The 17,867-nt window shown below is 42.1% G+C and overlaps 2 protein-coding genes across 5 annotated transcripts in view; both read left to right on the forward strand.

Moving 5' to 3' along the window:
* LOC107392982 (uncharacterized) overlaps window positions 1-1,810 on the forward strand; it is a 4,047-nt gene extending 2,237 nt beyond the window's left edge. Inside the window, exon 3 of the mRNA XM_070554298.1 lies at window positions 1,194-1,810. Coding sequence (XP_070410399.1) covers window positions 1,194-1,584 — 391 coding nt within the window. The 3' untranslated portion in view covers window positions 1,585-1,810. The remainder of the gene's footprint in view (window positions 1-1,193) is intronic.
* The window catches only part of ankmy1 (ankyrin repeat and MYND domain containing 1), a 20,171-nt gene extending 3,345 nt beyond the window's left edge, over window positions 1-16,826 (forward strand). Inside the window, exons 5-18 of one of the 4 annotated variants that reach the window (XM_015971072.3) lie at window positions 5,563-5,613; window positions 5,699-5,925; window positions 6,006-6,222; window positions 6,391-6,534; window positions 8,227-8,409; window positions 8,524-8,699; window positions 8,795-8,966; window positions 10,445-10,591; window positions 10,686-10,793; window positions 12,311-12,418; window positions 12,504-12,626; window positions 12,738-12,839; window positions 13,024-13,193; window positions 16,180-16,826. In XM_015971072.3, coding sequence (XP_015826558.3) covers window positions 5,563-5,613; window positions 5,699-5,925; window positions 6,006-6,222; window positions 6,391-6,534; window positions 8,227-8,409; window positions 8,524-8,699; window positions 8,795-8,966; window positions 10,445-10,591; window positions 10,686-10,793; window positions 12,311-12,418; window positions 12,504-12,626; window positions 12,738-12,839; window positions 13,024-13,193; window positions 16,180-16,336 — 2,085 coding nt within the window. In that variant the 3' untranslated portion in view covers window positions 16,337-16,826. The remainder of the gene's footprint in view (window positions 1-5,562; window positions 5,614-5,698; window positions 5,926-6,005; window positions 6,223-6,390; window positions 6,535-8,226; window positions 8,410-8,523; window positions 8,700-8,794; window positions 8,967-10,444; window positions 10,592-10,685; window positions 10,794-12,310; window positions 12,419-12,503; window positions 12,627-12,737; window positions 12,840-13,023; window positions 13,194-16,179) is intronic. The other 3 variants (XM_054752071.2, XM_015971073.3, XM_015971075.3) reach the window with 3 other exon arrangements.
* The last annotated feature ends 1,041 nt before the right edge of the window (window positions 16,827-17,867 follow it).

Genomic DNA, 17,867 nt, shown 5'->3' on the forward strand with positions numbered 1-17,867 from the left:
ACCGGTGTAGTGGTAAACCCCGGTAAAAAAAAGTTGACTATAATAATAACCATCTTGTTTTTAAAAAAACTATATTATCTCGGTGGGATTACCGTGGCTGCGGTGTAGGCGCGGTGACCTTTACCAGCCACCGTATCATCTGCTGAAGTTGCCGGCGGCACGTGCGCGCTTTGTTGTTTACTACCAAAACTTTCTTGATGCTAAAGCTGAAATAATGGCCAAAGGAGGAGACGGCAGCACGCAGGACATTTATTATCCCTCAAAGAAGACAAAGTGGGAAGTACGGGCATTTTTTGGATATTTGAAGAATGCAGAGGGACAGTTGATAGAAGACGGCTATCCTGTTTGCAGCACGTGCAGAAAAAGTGTCTGTGAAAGGCAGCAACGCTTCAAATCTCATGACACATCTGCGTGACCGTCACCCACAACTCTACAGTCAACGCAAGGCAAGCTAACGTTAGCGTTTTAGCTAAAATGCGTGATCCGAGGATTTGGGTTGAGGGAGAATGCAACGAGTCGCAATATAAAGCAGCCGCAGCGCCGCTACCCGCATATAAACCGTGTCGCGGACACCCCCATGTTGAAATGATGCTATGCTTTACGGGGCTCCCAGGAGCAGATAAGAGTTGGTCTCTCTCCGAGAATAATTATGAATTTAACAATGATTACTGCCTGATGACATTTTCCCACATCTGCAAAGCTCACTGGAAGGACACAAACCGAGGACAATATTTTCCTGATATAGGGTTTATTACTCAAATAAGGGTAAAAAAGTATCTGATTAGAAGGCTACTTGAGTACTGAGTATCATCTGGTCTAATATTTTTAAAATGATGACATCAAACAGACATAAAATAAGTTATGGGCAAATATTGGTATTTTAAAGACTAAAGGGGAAAAATGTAAACAAATAAACAACATAATTACAAAATAACACATTTTAGGCAAAATTTAGACACAAACGGAGGACAATATTTCCTGACATACAGGGTTTATTTAATTGTGTGAAAATGTAGCACGTTTAAAAAAAATACTGCGATAATACCGAAAACCGTGGTAATTTTGGTCACAATAACTGTGAGGTTAAATTTTCACACCGTGACAACTCTAGTTCTGAATGAGATTTAAGCACCTGTGTGTGTTTTATGGCCCCAGAGACCGCACGTCCAAACATCTCTGCCAATGTGTTTCAGAAAGACCTTCCAGAGCTGCATGCCAGTAATAGACTGTTTTGAGATAGCCGTGGAAAACCCCAAAGATTTGAAAGCAAGGGCACGGACGTACTCTCAGTACAAATCCAAAAAGACAATGAAATACCTAATGGGTATTTCTCCACAAGAGGTCATCTCCTTCATCTCAAAGGGCTGGGGTGGACGAACAACAGATGCTCACATCACAGCAAACAGCGGCTTTTTGGACAACTTGCTACCCGGAGACTTGATCCTTGCTGACCGTGGGTTCACCATCCAGAACCAGGTCGGGCTTCATTGTGCCAAGGTTGAAGCTCCTGCCTCGAGCAGGGGCAAAAAACAGCTGGGTGCTGTTGAACTGGAAGACAGTAGAAAACTAGCTGCTACATGTTGAGAGAGTAATTGGACAAGCACGATCAAAGTATAAAATACTGCATGGGCCTGTCCCTATTAGCCATCTGATGCCCAATGCGCCAATCTGTGCCCCTCACTAGTGCCAGTTGATTAATAAAAAACACAGCTGCTGTTCTTTTACAGTTGCCATGCTGTAATATATATATACCTGTGCATAAAATATCTGAGAGAGAGAGAGAGAGAGAGAGAGAGAGAGAGAGAGAGAGAGAGAGAGAGAGAGAGAGAGAGAGAGAGAGAGAGAGAGAGAGAGAGAGAGAGAGAGAGAGAGAGAGAGAGAGAGAGAGAGAGAGAGAGAGAGAGAGAGAGAGAGAGAGAGAGAGAGAGAGAGAGAGAGAGAGAGAGAGAGAGAGAGAGAGAGAGAGAGAGAGAGAGAGAGAGAGAGAGAGAGAGAGAGAGAGAGAGAAATAAACAGTTGTGAAATGTATTTGACTATTTTATTTTTAAACACACAGACACAAAAAACAGTTAAAATTATATTATTAATTAACTTATCAACTATACAAATTTATTTATATATAAAGTGAGAAGAATGTAATGTGTCATACCTTAATTCACAGTATTTTACAACAATAATCAGCTAAAATATTTGGCTAAATACAGTTAATGGGAAAAAAATGCCATATGTAACTAGAACTAAATTAGAGCTTATCCAAGCAGAATTACTGAGACTAAATCAGGTCTAAATGAAACAATATGATTTGAAAATAAACTCCAGATTATAAGTAAGAGACTGAGTACCACCATGTGGTATCTGGACCACAGTTTATCTTAAGGTTTCCACTCTTTCTGAGTTTGGACCTGACAACACCTTATTCAGGCATGTATACTTCTTGGCCAGTAACTCAGGTAAAATTGCTGACTTGTAAAAGGTCTCAACATTTTGCACAGCTTTAATGAAAAAAGTCATTGTCAGGCAAAATCCTCTGTGTGACAGAGTCGGATGGAGACCACACCATGAAGTCACAGTCAATGTGAAGACCAGCATCACAAACTCCCAGGTCCCAATTTTCCTTCACAGCAGATGCTTCAAATGTCATTCTGGCTGTCTTCTCATGTTCACATCCCCATCTGAAGAACATAAATGTTTTAGCAACTACAGCCTTTTAGTTTTTCTTGTGCAATTACTGCACAATGTAGTCCAAAACAGCAATAGCACAAGCTAGTGCTGTTTTGGATTCACTTAATTAACATTAAAACAACCTGCTTCCTTTTGCACATCATTCTTCCTTGACAACTTTATGATCTACGAAATTCTTAGAAATATATTTTTTATGGACAACTATTGATGCACTTCTGTAATTTATCTTAAATAACCTAACTCTTAGAGTGATCTGGTCTTATTCTTTTGCCCCCAGTGTACATATATTCTTCGGAGTTAAATGATTTACTTTAACTTTATAAATCTGTAGACGGAAGTTTCTGTATTGCCTCACACTTTCTTGATGATATGACGGAACAAACATGATAGGAAGAGGTTTATCAATCAGTGGGGTAAATGTATTTGCAGCAGTGCAGCCATTTCCATGTATGCAGCACTATGATGTAACACGAAAGTATTTGTCAGATCTTACAATTAAGGATCATGTAAAATGATTATTTTTATAACATTATGAAAAATATTAAGGTCTTACTTTTGCCATGATGAGGAACATTCCTCCTTCTTGAGCGTAGAATCGTGTCTCAGTCATCCAGCCAGAAACGAAAAACTGGTAAGCGTCTAGACTTTTGTACGCCTTTAGATCAGCACCGGTGTACGGGGATACTCTGTTGATAACATTCAGTCCCTTTACCAGAGGAGTGTGAGTTTGGTCCGCATAGCCAGTAGTAAGTCAGACCTGTTCCCGGTGAGGGTTGGACTCCGCCAGGGCTGCCCTTTGTCACCGGTTCTGTTCATTACCTTTATGGACAGAATTTCTAGGCGCAGCCGTGGTGTGGAGTGTGTCGAGTTTGGTGGCAGGAGAATCTCGTCTCTGCTTTTTGGGAAGGATGTGCTCCTCCTAGCTTCATCCAGCTCTGACCTTCAGCTCTTGCTGGGTAGGTTCACGGCCGAGTGTGAAGCGGCTGGGATGAGGATCAGCACCTCCAAATCTGAGACCATGGTTCTCGACCGGAAAAGGGTGGCTTGCCAACTCCGGGTTGGGAGAGAGGTCCTACCTCAAGTGGAGGAGTTTAAGTATCTCGGGGTCTTGTTCACGAGTGAGGGTAGGAGGGATCGGGAGATCGACAGGCGGATTGGTTCGGCGTCTGCAGTGATGCGGACGCTGAGCCGATCTGTCGTGGTGAAGAGGGAGCTGAGCCAGAAAGCCAGGCTCTCGATTTACCGGTCGGTCTACGTCCCAATCCTCACCTATGGTCATGAGCTTTGGGTAATGACCGAAAGAATGAGATCGCGGATACAAGCGGCCGAAATGAGTTTCCTCCATAGGGTGGCCGGGCTCAGCCTTAGAGATAGGGTGAGGAGCTCGGACATTTGGGAGGGACTCGGAGTAGAACCGCTGCTCCTCCGGATCGAAAGGAGTCAGTTGAGGTGGTTTGGGCATCTGGTCAGGATGCCTCCTGGACGCCTCCCTGGGGAGGTGTTTCGGGCATGTCCTGCTGGCAGGAGGCCCCCGGGTCGACCCAGGACACGTTATAGAGGTCCGGGAACGCCTTGAGGTCCTGCCGGAGGAGCTGGTGGAGGTGGCCAGGGAGAGGACGGTCTGAAGCTCCCTAGTTGGGATGCTGCCCCCGCGATCCGGACCCGGATAAGCGGAGGAAGACGACGACGAAAAACTAAATTATCAGACATGGAGTCTCATCTGCTGCTTTTCTAAACTTGCAAAAAGTAACAAAATCATTTGAAAGCCACTATTTGTGGATTCTCTGAAAGTTTCCATGGAGTGTGTGACAGCTTATTTTATCATTGATCCTATCGTCTATTTTCACAGCTGAAACAAGCATCCTTAATAATCTGTGCACAGGAAGCTTACCGATGCTGTAGTAAAACAAAAGGTATAATAATTTATTATTAATAAAACCTTATTGCAGCACTAAAGCAGAAAAATGAGATGTTGCAAGAAATATGCAAAATATTTACATATGAATTGTTTTAGAGCCCTTTTATTGGCAGAATCTGATTTTTGGCAGAATCTTAATTTTAGTTCTTCCAAAAAAATGGGTCCCAACGTGGTTTGTGTGGCGTTGCCATAGTGTGACACCATAGGTACAGATCCCCCGTCCTCTTTTTTGGAAATGGAAATATGATCACCCTGTATTAAACAAACTGTCCACCCGGGCTTTTGTGCTGCACAGAGACGCTTTGCTGCCAATGACTTTGAACGTCAGTTGAGAGCGGTTGAGAGTCAGTCTCATGCAGACTGACAAATGAAGAGAGGGCCTCAAGTTAAGATCCTGTCCTCACTGGTCAGTCCACACGAAGTGGGTCAAAGGTTACCCTGAGTGGGTTACGTGACGTCAGACATTCAAGTATTGAGAATATTTACTGCATATTACAGTAAAATATTTTGTATATTACCATATTATGGTGATCCTTGGTTCGTGATGATGTGGCCCTTTTATATTGTTGCCCAGGGTACAACAAAGTGTTAATCAGGCCCTGCTTGTACGCCTCTTTTCCTAGAAATTTTCCAGGCTAGTCCCATTGGATGGAGACCTTTGGACAGAGTAAAAACTTGCTAAGGGTTGTCTGCTCTCTCTGGCCTGGCAGTGTCTTGTGATCCCCAGGAGATGCTGGAGATCACAAGTCTTTAGAGAGAGAGAGGGATGTCTGAGCTTCTCTGCTGGACCTGTTACCTCAAGTTTGGATAAGCGTTGAGGAGTGCTGATATATTTTGAAACTTGGCTTTTGTCAAATTTATTTTATTTTTTTAATTCAAGAAAAGTATTTGAATCCAACATTAAAAAACATGCCTTTATTTTCCCCTTTATCCATATTTACCTCCCCTTTCGCCCTCTCCAGTCTCAGTCTTTCCTAAGTGGTTTACACACAAAAGACGGGACAAACTTGAAGGTAAAACACTGCTATGATGAGCAACTATGATGCTAGATTTTTAACTTCACTCATTGCTGATGAGTTTACTCCCCACCTCTCTTAGCAGTATATAGATCTGCTAGGAGATGAGAGTTTTATCCTGCCCCCTGGGATGGAGCATTACTCTACAAATGGTGACCACTTGCCGCTCCCTCCTGGCCGAAGAAGAGTGCTGGATCAGCTCTTTTACGGTGAACACTGGGAGCCGGATCCATACCAAGGTTATGAAAGGGATCCACTCTCCACTCTTCCCTTGCAGGCCCGAATGCAGGCTCACATACACAAGCACAGGTTAGGGATACGGAAAAAAGGCCCTTGGGTGTCTACAGAGAGAAGCATCTACACATTCTGTAACTGTCTTTGTTTCTCAGGCTGATGGCTAAACATGTTGGCTGGGATGTTGCAGCTGTTCTCTCTATGAACAGAGAAGGTTTTGGTCCCAAAGGACCCGTGGAGGTCCAATCAGAGCTGTTTATTCAACACAGCTCCAGAGGGCAGTACTGGGACGTGTCTCGGATCTTCCAGACTCGTATAGTTCATCCTGATGTAGCGAATTCACAAGGACACACCGCACTGATTGCTGCGACCGTAATATTTCACAATTTAAAAATGTCTTCCTCTTGATTCAGTTGTACTCAGGTCTGAATGGCAGTCACACATTTAACACTATTAGTGACAAAACAGACTTAATCTGTTTAGTTACCCGAAGCTGCTTTAACTGTTTTACGTCGGCTTTGCTTTTTTTCCACCTGTCAGGTCAACTGCCACGATGATGTGATCCATCTGCTGCTGGATATGGGTGCTGATATTAACAAGTTGAACAGTGAAGGCATGTCTGCTCTAGCTGTGTGCCAAGTTCTCCTATACCCCTCTCTTCACACCATTTTGACCAAACCACCGGTAGGAAAGGGTTTCATTCAGCTTTGTTTTGACTCGTAGAAATGTCTACCAGTTAAATGTGGGGTGGGGTTCCTGGAAAAGCTGTTCAAGCAAGCTACATTTAAAAAAATATACAATTTAAAGGTCCAACTGCCTTTTTTTCAGGCTAAGCCTCATCTCCAGAATACAGGACAAGGCCGAATGTAACGGATACTGTCAAACAACCGTAATAACAAAAGCCTCTTTCATAAAGTAATTCAATTCAATTCAAGTTTATTTATATAGCGCCAAATCACGACAAGAGTCGTCTCAAGGCACTTCACATAATAAAAATTCCAATTCACAGTTCATTAAGCCAATCAGAAGTAATGTTTCCTATATAAGGAACCCAGCAAATTGCATCAAGTCACTGACTAGTGTCAGTGACTATACAGCAGTCCTCATACTAAGCAAGCATGCAGCGACAGTGGAGAGGAAAACTCCCTTTTAACAGGAAGAAACCTCCAGAGAATCCTGGCTCAGTATAAGCAGCCATCCACACACACACACACACACACACACACACACACACACACACACACACACACACACACACAAAGACAAGTAATGTGTCTATAGTTATATCGCCGTTCGGTGAGTCTCAAATAAAAATTTGGGCATCTTACTGTAAAGAAAATGACGCTATATTTGCTGCAAAGCTGAGCCGGCTTCAGGGAGCCTTTGGTTGTTCGTAAGTGTGGCGGTGATGTGGCGTGATTATGTGCTTTTCACAAACGACTGCTGGTATATAAGGAGTGTGACGGCGGTCTCTGTGCTGTCACAGACTTCTTTTTAGCTTGGAAATAATTAGCTTTTTATTGCGATTGAAGCAGCGTTCCTTACGTTTTTTTTCCCACGAGCCGCTCCAAAGTGGCTGTCCTTCAGTCCCCGTGAACAATCTAAGCCTCAGCTCTTAACTGCATGGCTCCGGTTTGCCGTCTGAGCTGATTCTGTTTACAGAAGCGAAACTTACTGCTTGTGTTTGCTTTAACTTTCAACATAGTTGTCAGCCGGTGCTCAGCAGACATTCCACACGTGATCAAGACACCACCCTCTCATGCACAATGGCGTCTTTATTCACAAGTCTGGGGTTGCGGTAATATTACTACCAAGTGTGGCGACACGACAGCCGCAAAATTCCCACATTGCTATGCCGCCACAGCGCATTCATCCATGTAACCGTATAACAATTCAATGTTAGCTCGTATAGCTAGCCCGGCTCTGGCTTCACTTCCTGTTCAGCTGCTCCAAGCCGAGAAAGCGTGATTTGTGCACATTTAGAGGTATGTGCTGAGGGGGGAGGGACAGTCAGAGGAGCAGTTTTATGAATGGATTAGGATCCAATTGTTTAGGACGGGACATTCAAAATGACTGGATGAGGTTTTTCCAGGATTGTACGTTTCAAACAAAGGCGATCAGTACTATTGCCTTTTTTTTTTTTTTTTTACAAAACATTTGATCTATTGGATGCCATTGGTATGTGAAGAGCATTTCAAGCAATAAGGCAAAAAAAAAAGCCCCAGAAAAACATTTTCTACCCCACCTTTAATCACTATGTAGCTGGAGTCTTTTAACAAAGTGTATTTTACCTTTTAAGGTTCTTCAGAAAGTGTTTCACAGTATTCTTCTAGATTTCACTAACTAGTTTACTCCTACTTTGTAATTTTTTGTCAGGTTATGATGTCTCCATCTTTAAGTGAAATCAATTCAGTGCTTAGTGAGCTTGACCTAACATCACTCACACCTGTACTAAACAACGACACTGAGAAAATCAAACTGGAGGAGGTTGATGAACAGGCAGAAGATGGTGAAGCAAGAAGAGATCAGGACGCTGCTGATGTGGAGCACTCCATTCAGGTAGTTGGATGGTGACATTTCACTGGAACTGGAAGGAAACCCCGGCTAAGGCAGCTGGATGGGCACGCTAACCAATGCTATTATCTGTTTTAACCTTTTGTGTTTTTGTGACAGAACAAAGATGAAGACCTGACCCAAAAAAAGAGCGCCGACTCTACTAGTTTGCTCAGCAGCTTTAATGCAACAAAAAATTTTCTTCAGTGTTCATCAGAGGTGTTGAATCACACGGGATTTCCTCTGAGCTGTGACACACAGGAGACTGTGTGCAGAGTGCCAGCCATGAACATTGAGTCAGTTTAGTTTTGTCCCTGTTCTTTCTTTAGTGTTGATGTCAGTTGATTTATTGCTGCATATGTGATATTTTACGTGTCCTTTGCTTGACCAGGCGCAACATGCGTTTGAAAACCCTAAAGGTGCTACTTGAACGAGGAGCTGACCCTAACCTGGCCAGGGTTCCCTTACCTGTGCTGTTTTTAGCCATTATGGCAGGTGACACTGAAGTTGTCAAGACACTGCTGCTGTTTGGTGCTCACACTGACGTCCCCCTTCCACCAGAGGTATGCACCGATGACCTTAAAGGGACTTTACGGACTTTTGAATTTTTATGCTCGCGATTGCCCCCTCAGGCCAAAAGCGTAACGGCAGCTTCAATAGTAGGCTCGTGCACGAGGCGCGCATGCTGTACGTGCACACTCCTTAAAGAAAATAACAGCTGAGACAGTCAGCTCTGTGTTTGTGTGTGTGTGGCCTGGAGGACAGAGGACAGGAGAACACGCAGCTAATCAATTAATTTGGTTCTGTACCTTTCTCTTCAGCACAGCCAACAAAGGTTTAAGATGGGTCAGTCCTCCTGCATGCTCAGATCATTCCCTTCCCTTGCTTGAAAAATTGTTCCAAAATAAAAGTTGAACCCACATCTTGTTTATCTGTGAATTCAACGCCGTTCGGCGAGTCTCAAATAAAAATTTGGGCATCTTACTGTAAAAAAAATTTACCATTAATGTAAAAAAGAAACTCTAAAAGAACTATGTTCACACCCAGAATTGAACCCAGGTCTTCTGCATGAGAGTCAAACATCTTACAAGTTGAGCTACACTCTAGTAACATTCATAGTATCTGTAACTTTTATATCCTTGATGACACCTGAAACAACGTCAAACCAAAGAACGGTTCAGAGTGAAAATGGCTATTTTGTTGCTAATTTGCAGGAAATATCTAGAAGAAAGTTCTACAGAAAGTAGCTAAGGGTCCTCAGAAATGTAGCTAGATTTGTCACTAGGCGTTAGGAACAGCGACAAAGTTGCTGAGTTGGCACTACCTCTCCCTCTGCTGCTAAAGCTACAGATAGCAAATGCTACGGGCTATGACTGAGCGTGAACGTCCATGAAGCAGCCTGCTCGACCCGAGCATCTCTCTTTTTCTGTGATTTTACAGAAAAACAGGCAATCACAGTAAAAATGCCAGGGCTCATTCTACAGGACCAGGGCATTGCAGGAGAATGTATGAAGAAGACATTTATTATTTCTATACATGTTTTGGCTGTCAAACTTCCATAATGCCCCTTTAAGGTGGAAATCTGGAGTTTTTATTTCTCAGAAGGCACCATCTAGAGGTGGAAAAACTGTATTGCACCTTAAGCCCTTTTCCCTTTTATTAGTGATTAGCAACGCCTGACATTTGTCAATCCCCACCTCCAGCCAGCCAACAGAGCTAAAACACATTATTATTCTCATGTCGTGGTGTTTATTTAAATATATAAATATTTTAAACTGACTTATCATTAAGAAATTTAGCCAACTCTGCATCAGTCCAGTTACGTAAAAGCAGGTGTCCAATGCTACTGGCTATTACTGAGTGGTACTCAATTTAGAGGGGGGTGGAAAAACGCACCAAAAATGTGACTTTTTGCCTTTGTTGGGATATTAATAAAAGTCCCATTTTGAGTGGGGTTGTATAGTTGTTAAAATCCAAACATAAAAAGATAAACATGTACATAAAATGAGGCCTAAATTGGCTTTGATATCTTATGTTGCAGTACAAAGGCTTGTATCCCCTGCATGTTGCTGCAGCGCTTCCAGGTCCACAAGGTCCAGTAATCACAGAAATTCTTATTCAATCTCTACCTGACCTGGACCTAGACCTGCAGGCATGTGATGAGGACGAGATCTATGAACCAGATAGGGTAATGAGGTTTTTACATTAAAGAATAATTATTTCTGAATGGTTTCCATTTTGTAGAACTACTAAAAGAAGTTGACTAGTCTAAGTCTTTACAGATTTCTATGATGGCCTTGAAACTTCGGAGCTCCAGAGATAGCCCGGGACTTGGAAAAGGGGGTCGAACTGCCCTGCATGTGGCGTGCCAGAGAGAGTTTGATTACATGGTCAGTGAAATCTGCTGGACACATTCTTATTCATAGAGGCTGACCAATATGGTTTTTTTAAAGTGACAATGTGTAGTTTTTACCATTAATCTCTGGAAATATCAATTGAAATGTTGTAAATGAATTAAAAGATACCCAATTGTTGAAAAATAACATATAACCATAAAAATCGGGTCTACAATACATGGGAGCGGGTCTAAGTCTCTGGGCGACGCCATATTGGATGCCATGTTTCCTTCTACGGAAGCCCGTGAGGACAGAATGCGTTAACTGATTTATAACAAATGGTTAAAAAACTTTCAGCATTAATAAACGTCGTTCTTTTACACATTTACCTCTTCACTCATTGCAAGTGATGAAAAGGGAATCTGATGTTCTTGTTATTTTGATGGAGTTTGCACTCTCAAGGATTTTTGACCCTAATGGCCATCTGTTGGTAAGGTCTTACTTGAACACAAAAATAATGCTTGCTTGCAGTCATTTAGGTATCTACTGCCGCCTATCGCCAGGGAAAATACACACTGTCACTGTAAAACCGATGCCGATACCGATTTTCAAAGAATTTTGTTGGCGATATCTAAAACCGATTATTGAGGTCGATATATATTTACATGTTTTAGCAGCACATTGACTGTGAGAGACAATTGAACACTCCCTGTGTGCAATATAAATTAAATATGTCAATAAATCTTTTAATATTTATTGAACTTCAAATATAAAACAAACTCAAAACACTTAAAAAATGATGTTGGGTCCTTCGGGTCTTTTCTTCAGTCTAGTAGTAGCGGCAGTTGGCCACACAGGTGCCAGTTTTAAAAATTATTTTTATTTTTTTTTTATCGGCTTTTAAAGATAATTTTGGCCAATATAGAAAAAGTTGAATATGTCGGCCGACCTCTACTTACTCATGTGAAATATTACTTTAAAATACTTTAATTTACCCATCCAGTGTCACAGAATGACAATGCTTAAAAAAAATAAAGCTCAACCAGTTTGAGTCCTTTTTGGGATTTACTTTTGTAAGTTACAACTGCCGATTTTTAATACCTTGAATAACTTTAGGGTTCAAAAACTGCTCAGAAGACTCTTATCTTTGCATTGGACTCTGGCAGCTGTCATGTTTTGTGGAATAGAAGGTATAAAGGGCAGCTAATGACATCATGGGGACATACGTTATGATTTTTGTTTCATCTTGAATGGTGTCATCTACGTCTACATGTCATCTACATAGTGGAGAGACTGATGGCGTTGCCTGCATGCAAGATTCTTGGTAACGAATGAGTAGAGACCAATGGCCAGACATTAGGATGGATAAAATCACTGTGACTAGCGCTCTTTGATTAGGCTCATGAAACGTCATCTTCAGCTGCTTAACTGGAAGCACTAAACTGACTCTGTGTGTGTGTGTGCGTGCGTGCGTGCGTGCGTTTGTGTGTGTGTGTGTGTGTGTGTGTGTGTGTGTGTGTGTGTGTGTGTGTGTGTGTGTGTGTGTGTGTGCGTGTGTGTGTGTATTGCAGAATGCCAGTAAAGTGGTGTCCATCCTGCTGTCTCACCGTGCCAGCACCAACCTCCTCTGGAGTGGACACTCACCCCTCTCCTTAGCTGTAGCCAGTGGCAACCACCTGGTACATTCTCTCCCTACACACACAGAATTCAACCCTACATATTTGCACCTTTTTTTCACAAATCTGCTTTTTTTTTCTATCTCAGGCAGTGCAGGAGCTTTTAAACGGAGGTGCAGACCCTAACACACCTCTGGGCCCCACGGTCGGCAGTGCACTTTGTGCCCTCATAAACATTAACTACAACTTTGGCGAAAACAAAATGAAAATTGTATAAACAAAAGTTTACTCTCTTGTTCAACTAAGCAGTCTAGCAAATTAGTTTTTTATTGTAGTTGTTTATTGTTCCTATAAGGTTTAATTGTGTGCGTCTGTGATGTAGTTGGACATGTTGAGCAACGCTGATGCTGATATCTTTATGCCAGTGAAGGTGGACGGTGTTGAGGGAACTGTTTTTGACTATGCTCACTCCATCCTCAAAGAGGTAACCCATCCATTGTAAACTGATTGAGTATTAATGGAATGGCTTAAGGTTCTGAAATTTATCTTAAAAACTACACTAAAGCTAATATTCCACCTACTCCGATTGAATCTGCACCTTGTAACAAAATAAATCACAGTTGTTTGAACAATTACATGCCAATAAATGTCTTTGTTCTACTTTCTAGAACTTTGATTTGGATCACACTCAAGCCCACACATTTGGTGGGAAGGAGAGGAAAGTTTTGGAAGCACGCCAGCTGCAGAATGCAATGGTTAATTTGCTAAGACACAAGTGTAAAGGCATGGGTGCAGAGGACCTTACCCCAGAAAGCCAAGAGTCAGCAGAAACGAGCAGGTACACATATGTGTCAAATCTTTTGTCTAGTTCTGTGTTGTTTAAAAGTCAACTTTACTTATATTTTAATACCTTTGCAGGGGTCTCTAGTAGGAATGAATGATTTGTAAGTTTTTCTCTGGGGAAAAAAAAGCTCTGGTGCACCTGTTTGAGGACATAGAAATCATACCGGAAGAAAAAGCGGCAGAACACGACAGGATTTGGAGTTTTATTTCCTGATATTTTGACATCTCGCCTCTGATTGGATAACAGCAATGTGACTCTACCACTGACTCTGTTTGCTTTTCAGCGTTGACGTTTTGTCTCCACAAATAACACAAATCAGAAGGAGTTCTGCCATGTGGTGGAGTTGCTAATGCTAACAGTTAGCTTCTAGTTAAATGATAAGTGACCGTGTAACGTAGATCTGTCAGGCTTTTCTAATCCTATAGTTTCACCGTCTATTTTCTGTCGGAAACTAATGCAGGAGATAGTGTAGGAGACTATTTTCATGTTCAGCCTGCATGAAAAATTCAGTGACTGATTATAATCGGAAATAATAATTAACTCATTCACTGCCAATGATGACTAAAGTCGTCATTTGCATTTTTTTTTTACTGTGTGGGCGTTGGAACGAGCCCCCGCACCATGAGAACAACCATCCCAGCTCTAAAGCCGATCTTAATCCGCGTACGTCACACGTCTCGTGATCAGGAAGCAGAAAATCCATGTGTTAGGAGATCGTTTTGGGCCGCTGCTGTTAAAAAAGTGAGGCGCGAACCGAAAAGCGAACCGGAAAAGCTTCTACCGATCACAATTCGACAACGGATTATGAAAGAACGGATAACGCTCGAAACGCGTGGATTCTTCCTGATATTAAAGGCGAGTCTCCGCTTTGTTTTGGTTGTTTTGGCGTTGATTTCATTATAGAGCGCAACGTTCTGTGACTCTTAAAAAACAGTAAAAACGCTGGCAGCGAAGGGCTTTCCTGATCAGGAAACGGCTCGCAGTTAATAAGTTAAAAATGTTTTTTCACTGAAGTTGACCTTAAGAGATACCGAGCAGTTTTGGCTTGCTCTTAGCATCCCCTGGTGTCCGTTAGTAAAAACAAAAGTGAAGCTTATCTACTCACTGTGCGTTCATCTTTTTAACACCTTAATCTAACTGCTGAAATGTGTCCTCAGCCTTCATTACTTTCTACAGGAGCGATTCATCATTAAATCAAACAAATCAGCTGTGTTAAATGATCTAAAACAGGCAGGAAATGTGATGAAGTCAGATTCCATTACCAGGCATGTCAGCTCCACCTAACCTTAAGTCCAACAGGGACCGGACCAGCTACTCTGAAGTTGCAAGTGCAATATTCTGGCCACAGGGGGCAGTAGGGTCTGAGTGACATTTCTTTAACCCTGTAAAGCCAGGGTATTCAATTCTGGTCCTTGAGGGCCAGTATCCACGTTTTAGTGGTTTTTCGGCTCCAACACACTTGATTCAGTGGTTGAATCACCTTGGCAACAGCTCATCAGGCTCTGCAGAAGCCTGTTAATTACCTGCTGATTGAAATCAAATGTGATGAAATTAGGGTTGGACCAGAGTTGAATACCCCTGCTGTAAAGGGTCGTTTTAGCACATACTGGCTCAAGAAAATAATTAAAAATAGAAAAAAGTTGCAAAGTAAGGCTGTGTTGAAAAAAATCGATTCTTCGATTCTGAATCGATTCTCATAAATATTCATGAGGATCCAGTATGTCCAAAGATCCATTTAACCCTTTAAGCACCAAAGTCGCACAATCGCAACGTGCCATTGCTGACTTTAATGAGCCACAGCTGCAAATATGATCCCTTGTGAAGTTACTACTTTACACCAGAAGATAGAGGAGATGTCCATCTTCAGTAGTCTGTGCAACACTTGAGTTTATATTGAAATTTCTGAGTTTTTGGAGCGTGAAAACCACCTCCCACCAGGACGCTGCCGGTTACGGGAGAGGACGGGAGAAGGAACTAAAGCAGCACACGTAGGGCGATTATTATAGGGAAAGCGTACAAATGCTGACAGGTCTGGTCATTGTTGACTGTCTTTGTCTGGTAATGACTGATTCAGAAGAAGAGTATTCACTCATCCGATCGGACACAGTGACGCTGCTGCACGGAGCAACAGAGAGTCTGCTGTGCATAAACAAAGTAAGGCTTGTGGAACTCAAACGTTCCACACGTCGATTCTGGAGCTTTCTCACCGGTGGATGGACATGGTGGATTTAGATAGGATAGGATAAACACCGCTAATGATGACAGACGTAGCGGGAATGTAAACAAAAAAAAAAGCCATCAAAATTGTCTGACGTGTTATGTATGGAAGTCAAAGATGAATATTCTACGTATCCCAGCCATCTGTGGTCCAGACATGGACCTTTTCTTGGATCATTAGATTTTCAAGCCTAAAAATTCTGCTTGAATATTGCTGAATATTATTGAACAAGGCTTGAGCCTTGAGTGAGGCCAATAAGTGTGTGTGTGTGTGTGTGCAGCTACAGCTTTTGGATGGATTCTTAATGTGTTATTTTTAATAATGCCCTAGGTTCATGTTCCAATAGCAGTCTACTGAAGCAGTTATTGGCACTTCTTGCTTCCTCCGTTGGCCGTCCTGGATCTGTTTGCTAATTCTGCCCGACAGCATGTTTGTGAAAAGCACCTTTCTGAGAGAAGGATTGGGCCAAACAGTCATTTCAAATGGCCAATATCTCATGAATTTGTTGTTAAATGTTAATAGTGTTAATATACTACACAACTACATAGTCATGTAATTAAGGTAACAGCAAAAAAACAAAAAAAAAAAAAAGAGTTCGCTGAACCAATATATCGAATCACATCGTGATAATCGATTCTAATTCTTGAGAATCTGAATCAGTTCTTTAAATATGAATCGATACCCAGCCCTGTTGCATAGTGTGACTTTAAATATTACTGTCAGAAGCCAATTCCCATCCCAGTTTGTGTAAACTTTTTTTAGGCTGCCAGGGTTCTGCTTCTTCTGTGGCTGCTCCATCTCCAAGAAGTTGACGGCTTGCACACAAGACCATAAAGTCTTCTGCTCCAGAACGTGTAAAAACAAAGACAAAGTGGTGCATGTCCCAGCCAACATGAAGGAAAACTACAGTTTCAACTAACGGATCCTAAAACCCACCACTTCAAACTAACAAGAGTCACATATCTGATGTAAACGGATGCATCTGTCATCACTAGCCAAATGTACTCTTTTTGATTTTCTGGAACATTTGTGCCATAGTCACCTATTCTTTATCTGTTTTGGATCTATGTTTTCTGTGTTGAATAGTATTTTACTAATGTTGTCAAAATGTTCATCAGTTTTTGGGATGATTCTCAGAAATGGTTATAATTCAAAATCATTATTAAGAGCACTTTTTTAACCATATTTACCAAAAAAAATGTTAGACCTAAAATTAAAATGATTTAGTTATTTGTATATTTTGATAAATGTGTTATTTTATTAGCTTATTAGTAGTTCTTATCAGTCGATGAAAATCGGAGTTTATTTGTGGTCAGCAGCAAAAACACCTGAGAAATGCAGATTTTTAAAAGAGATGAAAATGTTTATTTTGACAATTACTTTTTAATAAAATCAGTTGAAAACTGTAACTATTTTTGACTTGACCTTTGTGTCTTTACTATTCTTTGGTTGATTGTTTTTGTGCCTGAAGGTTTGCCTTTTGGTTTTTCTGCACATTTGTGGCATGTAACAAAAGGTTGTTGCTGAGTCTTGCATCATAAACCACTGATGACTCAACAAGGAAGAGATGCATTAACAACTTGAAATCTGAAGACTTCTTTAGGGAACAAACTAACTCAAATCAGAGTTTTATGGCCTATCAGTTACACAAGCAGCTGAAGTGTATTTGGAACAGGAGGTGTTATGTTGGATTTGGAGGAAGAGGAAGGTAAACTCGTCGTCGTCTTCCTCCGCTTATCCGGGTCCGGGTCGCGGGGGCAGCATCCCAACTAGGGAGCTCCAGACCGTCCTCTCCCCGGCCTTCTCCACCAGCTCCTCCGGCAGGACCCCAAGGCGCTCCTGGACCAGATTGGAGATGTAACCTCTCCAACGTGTCCTGGGTCGACCCGGGGGCCTCCTGCCGGCAGGACATACCCGAAACACCTCCCCAGGGAGGCGTCCAGGAGGCATCCTGACCAGATGCCCAAACCACCTCAACTGACTCCTTTCGGTCCTTTTGGTCATTACCCAAAGCTCATGACCATAGGTGAGGGTTGGGACGTAGATCGACCGGTAAATCGAGAGCCTGGCTTTCTGGCTCAGCTCCCTCTTCACCACGACAGATCGGTTCAGCGCCCGCATCACTGCAGACGCTGAACCAATCCACCTGTCGATCTCCCGATCCCTCCTACCCTCACTCGTGAACAAGACCCCGAGATTCTTAAACTCCTCCACTTGAGGTAGGACCTCTCCCCCGACCCAGAGTTGGCAAGCCACCCTTTTCCGGTGAACTCACCCTAAAGAATATGTTTGGCCCGGAGGATTATTTTTGTCAAGTGAGTAAAGTATGTAAGAAAAACCCAAAGTGTAACTTCTAAAGCTAATTTATGAAGCCAACAAAAACTACTCATTCATTCACACAACCTAATATTTAAACAAGGACAATGTTTTACAAGAAAAGGACATGGCAA

This window comes from Nothobranchius furzeri, chromosome 8 (genome assembly GCF_043380555.1).
Source record: "Nothobranchius furzeri strain GRZ-AD chromosome 8, NfurGRZ-RIMD1, whole genome shotgun sequence".
Classification (NCBI taxonomy): Eukaryota; Metazoa; Chordata; class Actinopteri; order Cyprinodontiformes; family Nothobranchiidae; genus Nothobranchius; species Nothobranchius furzeri.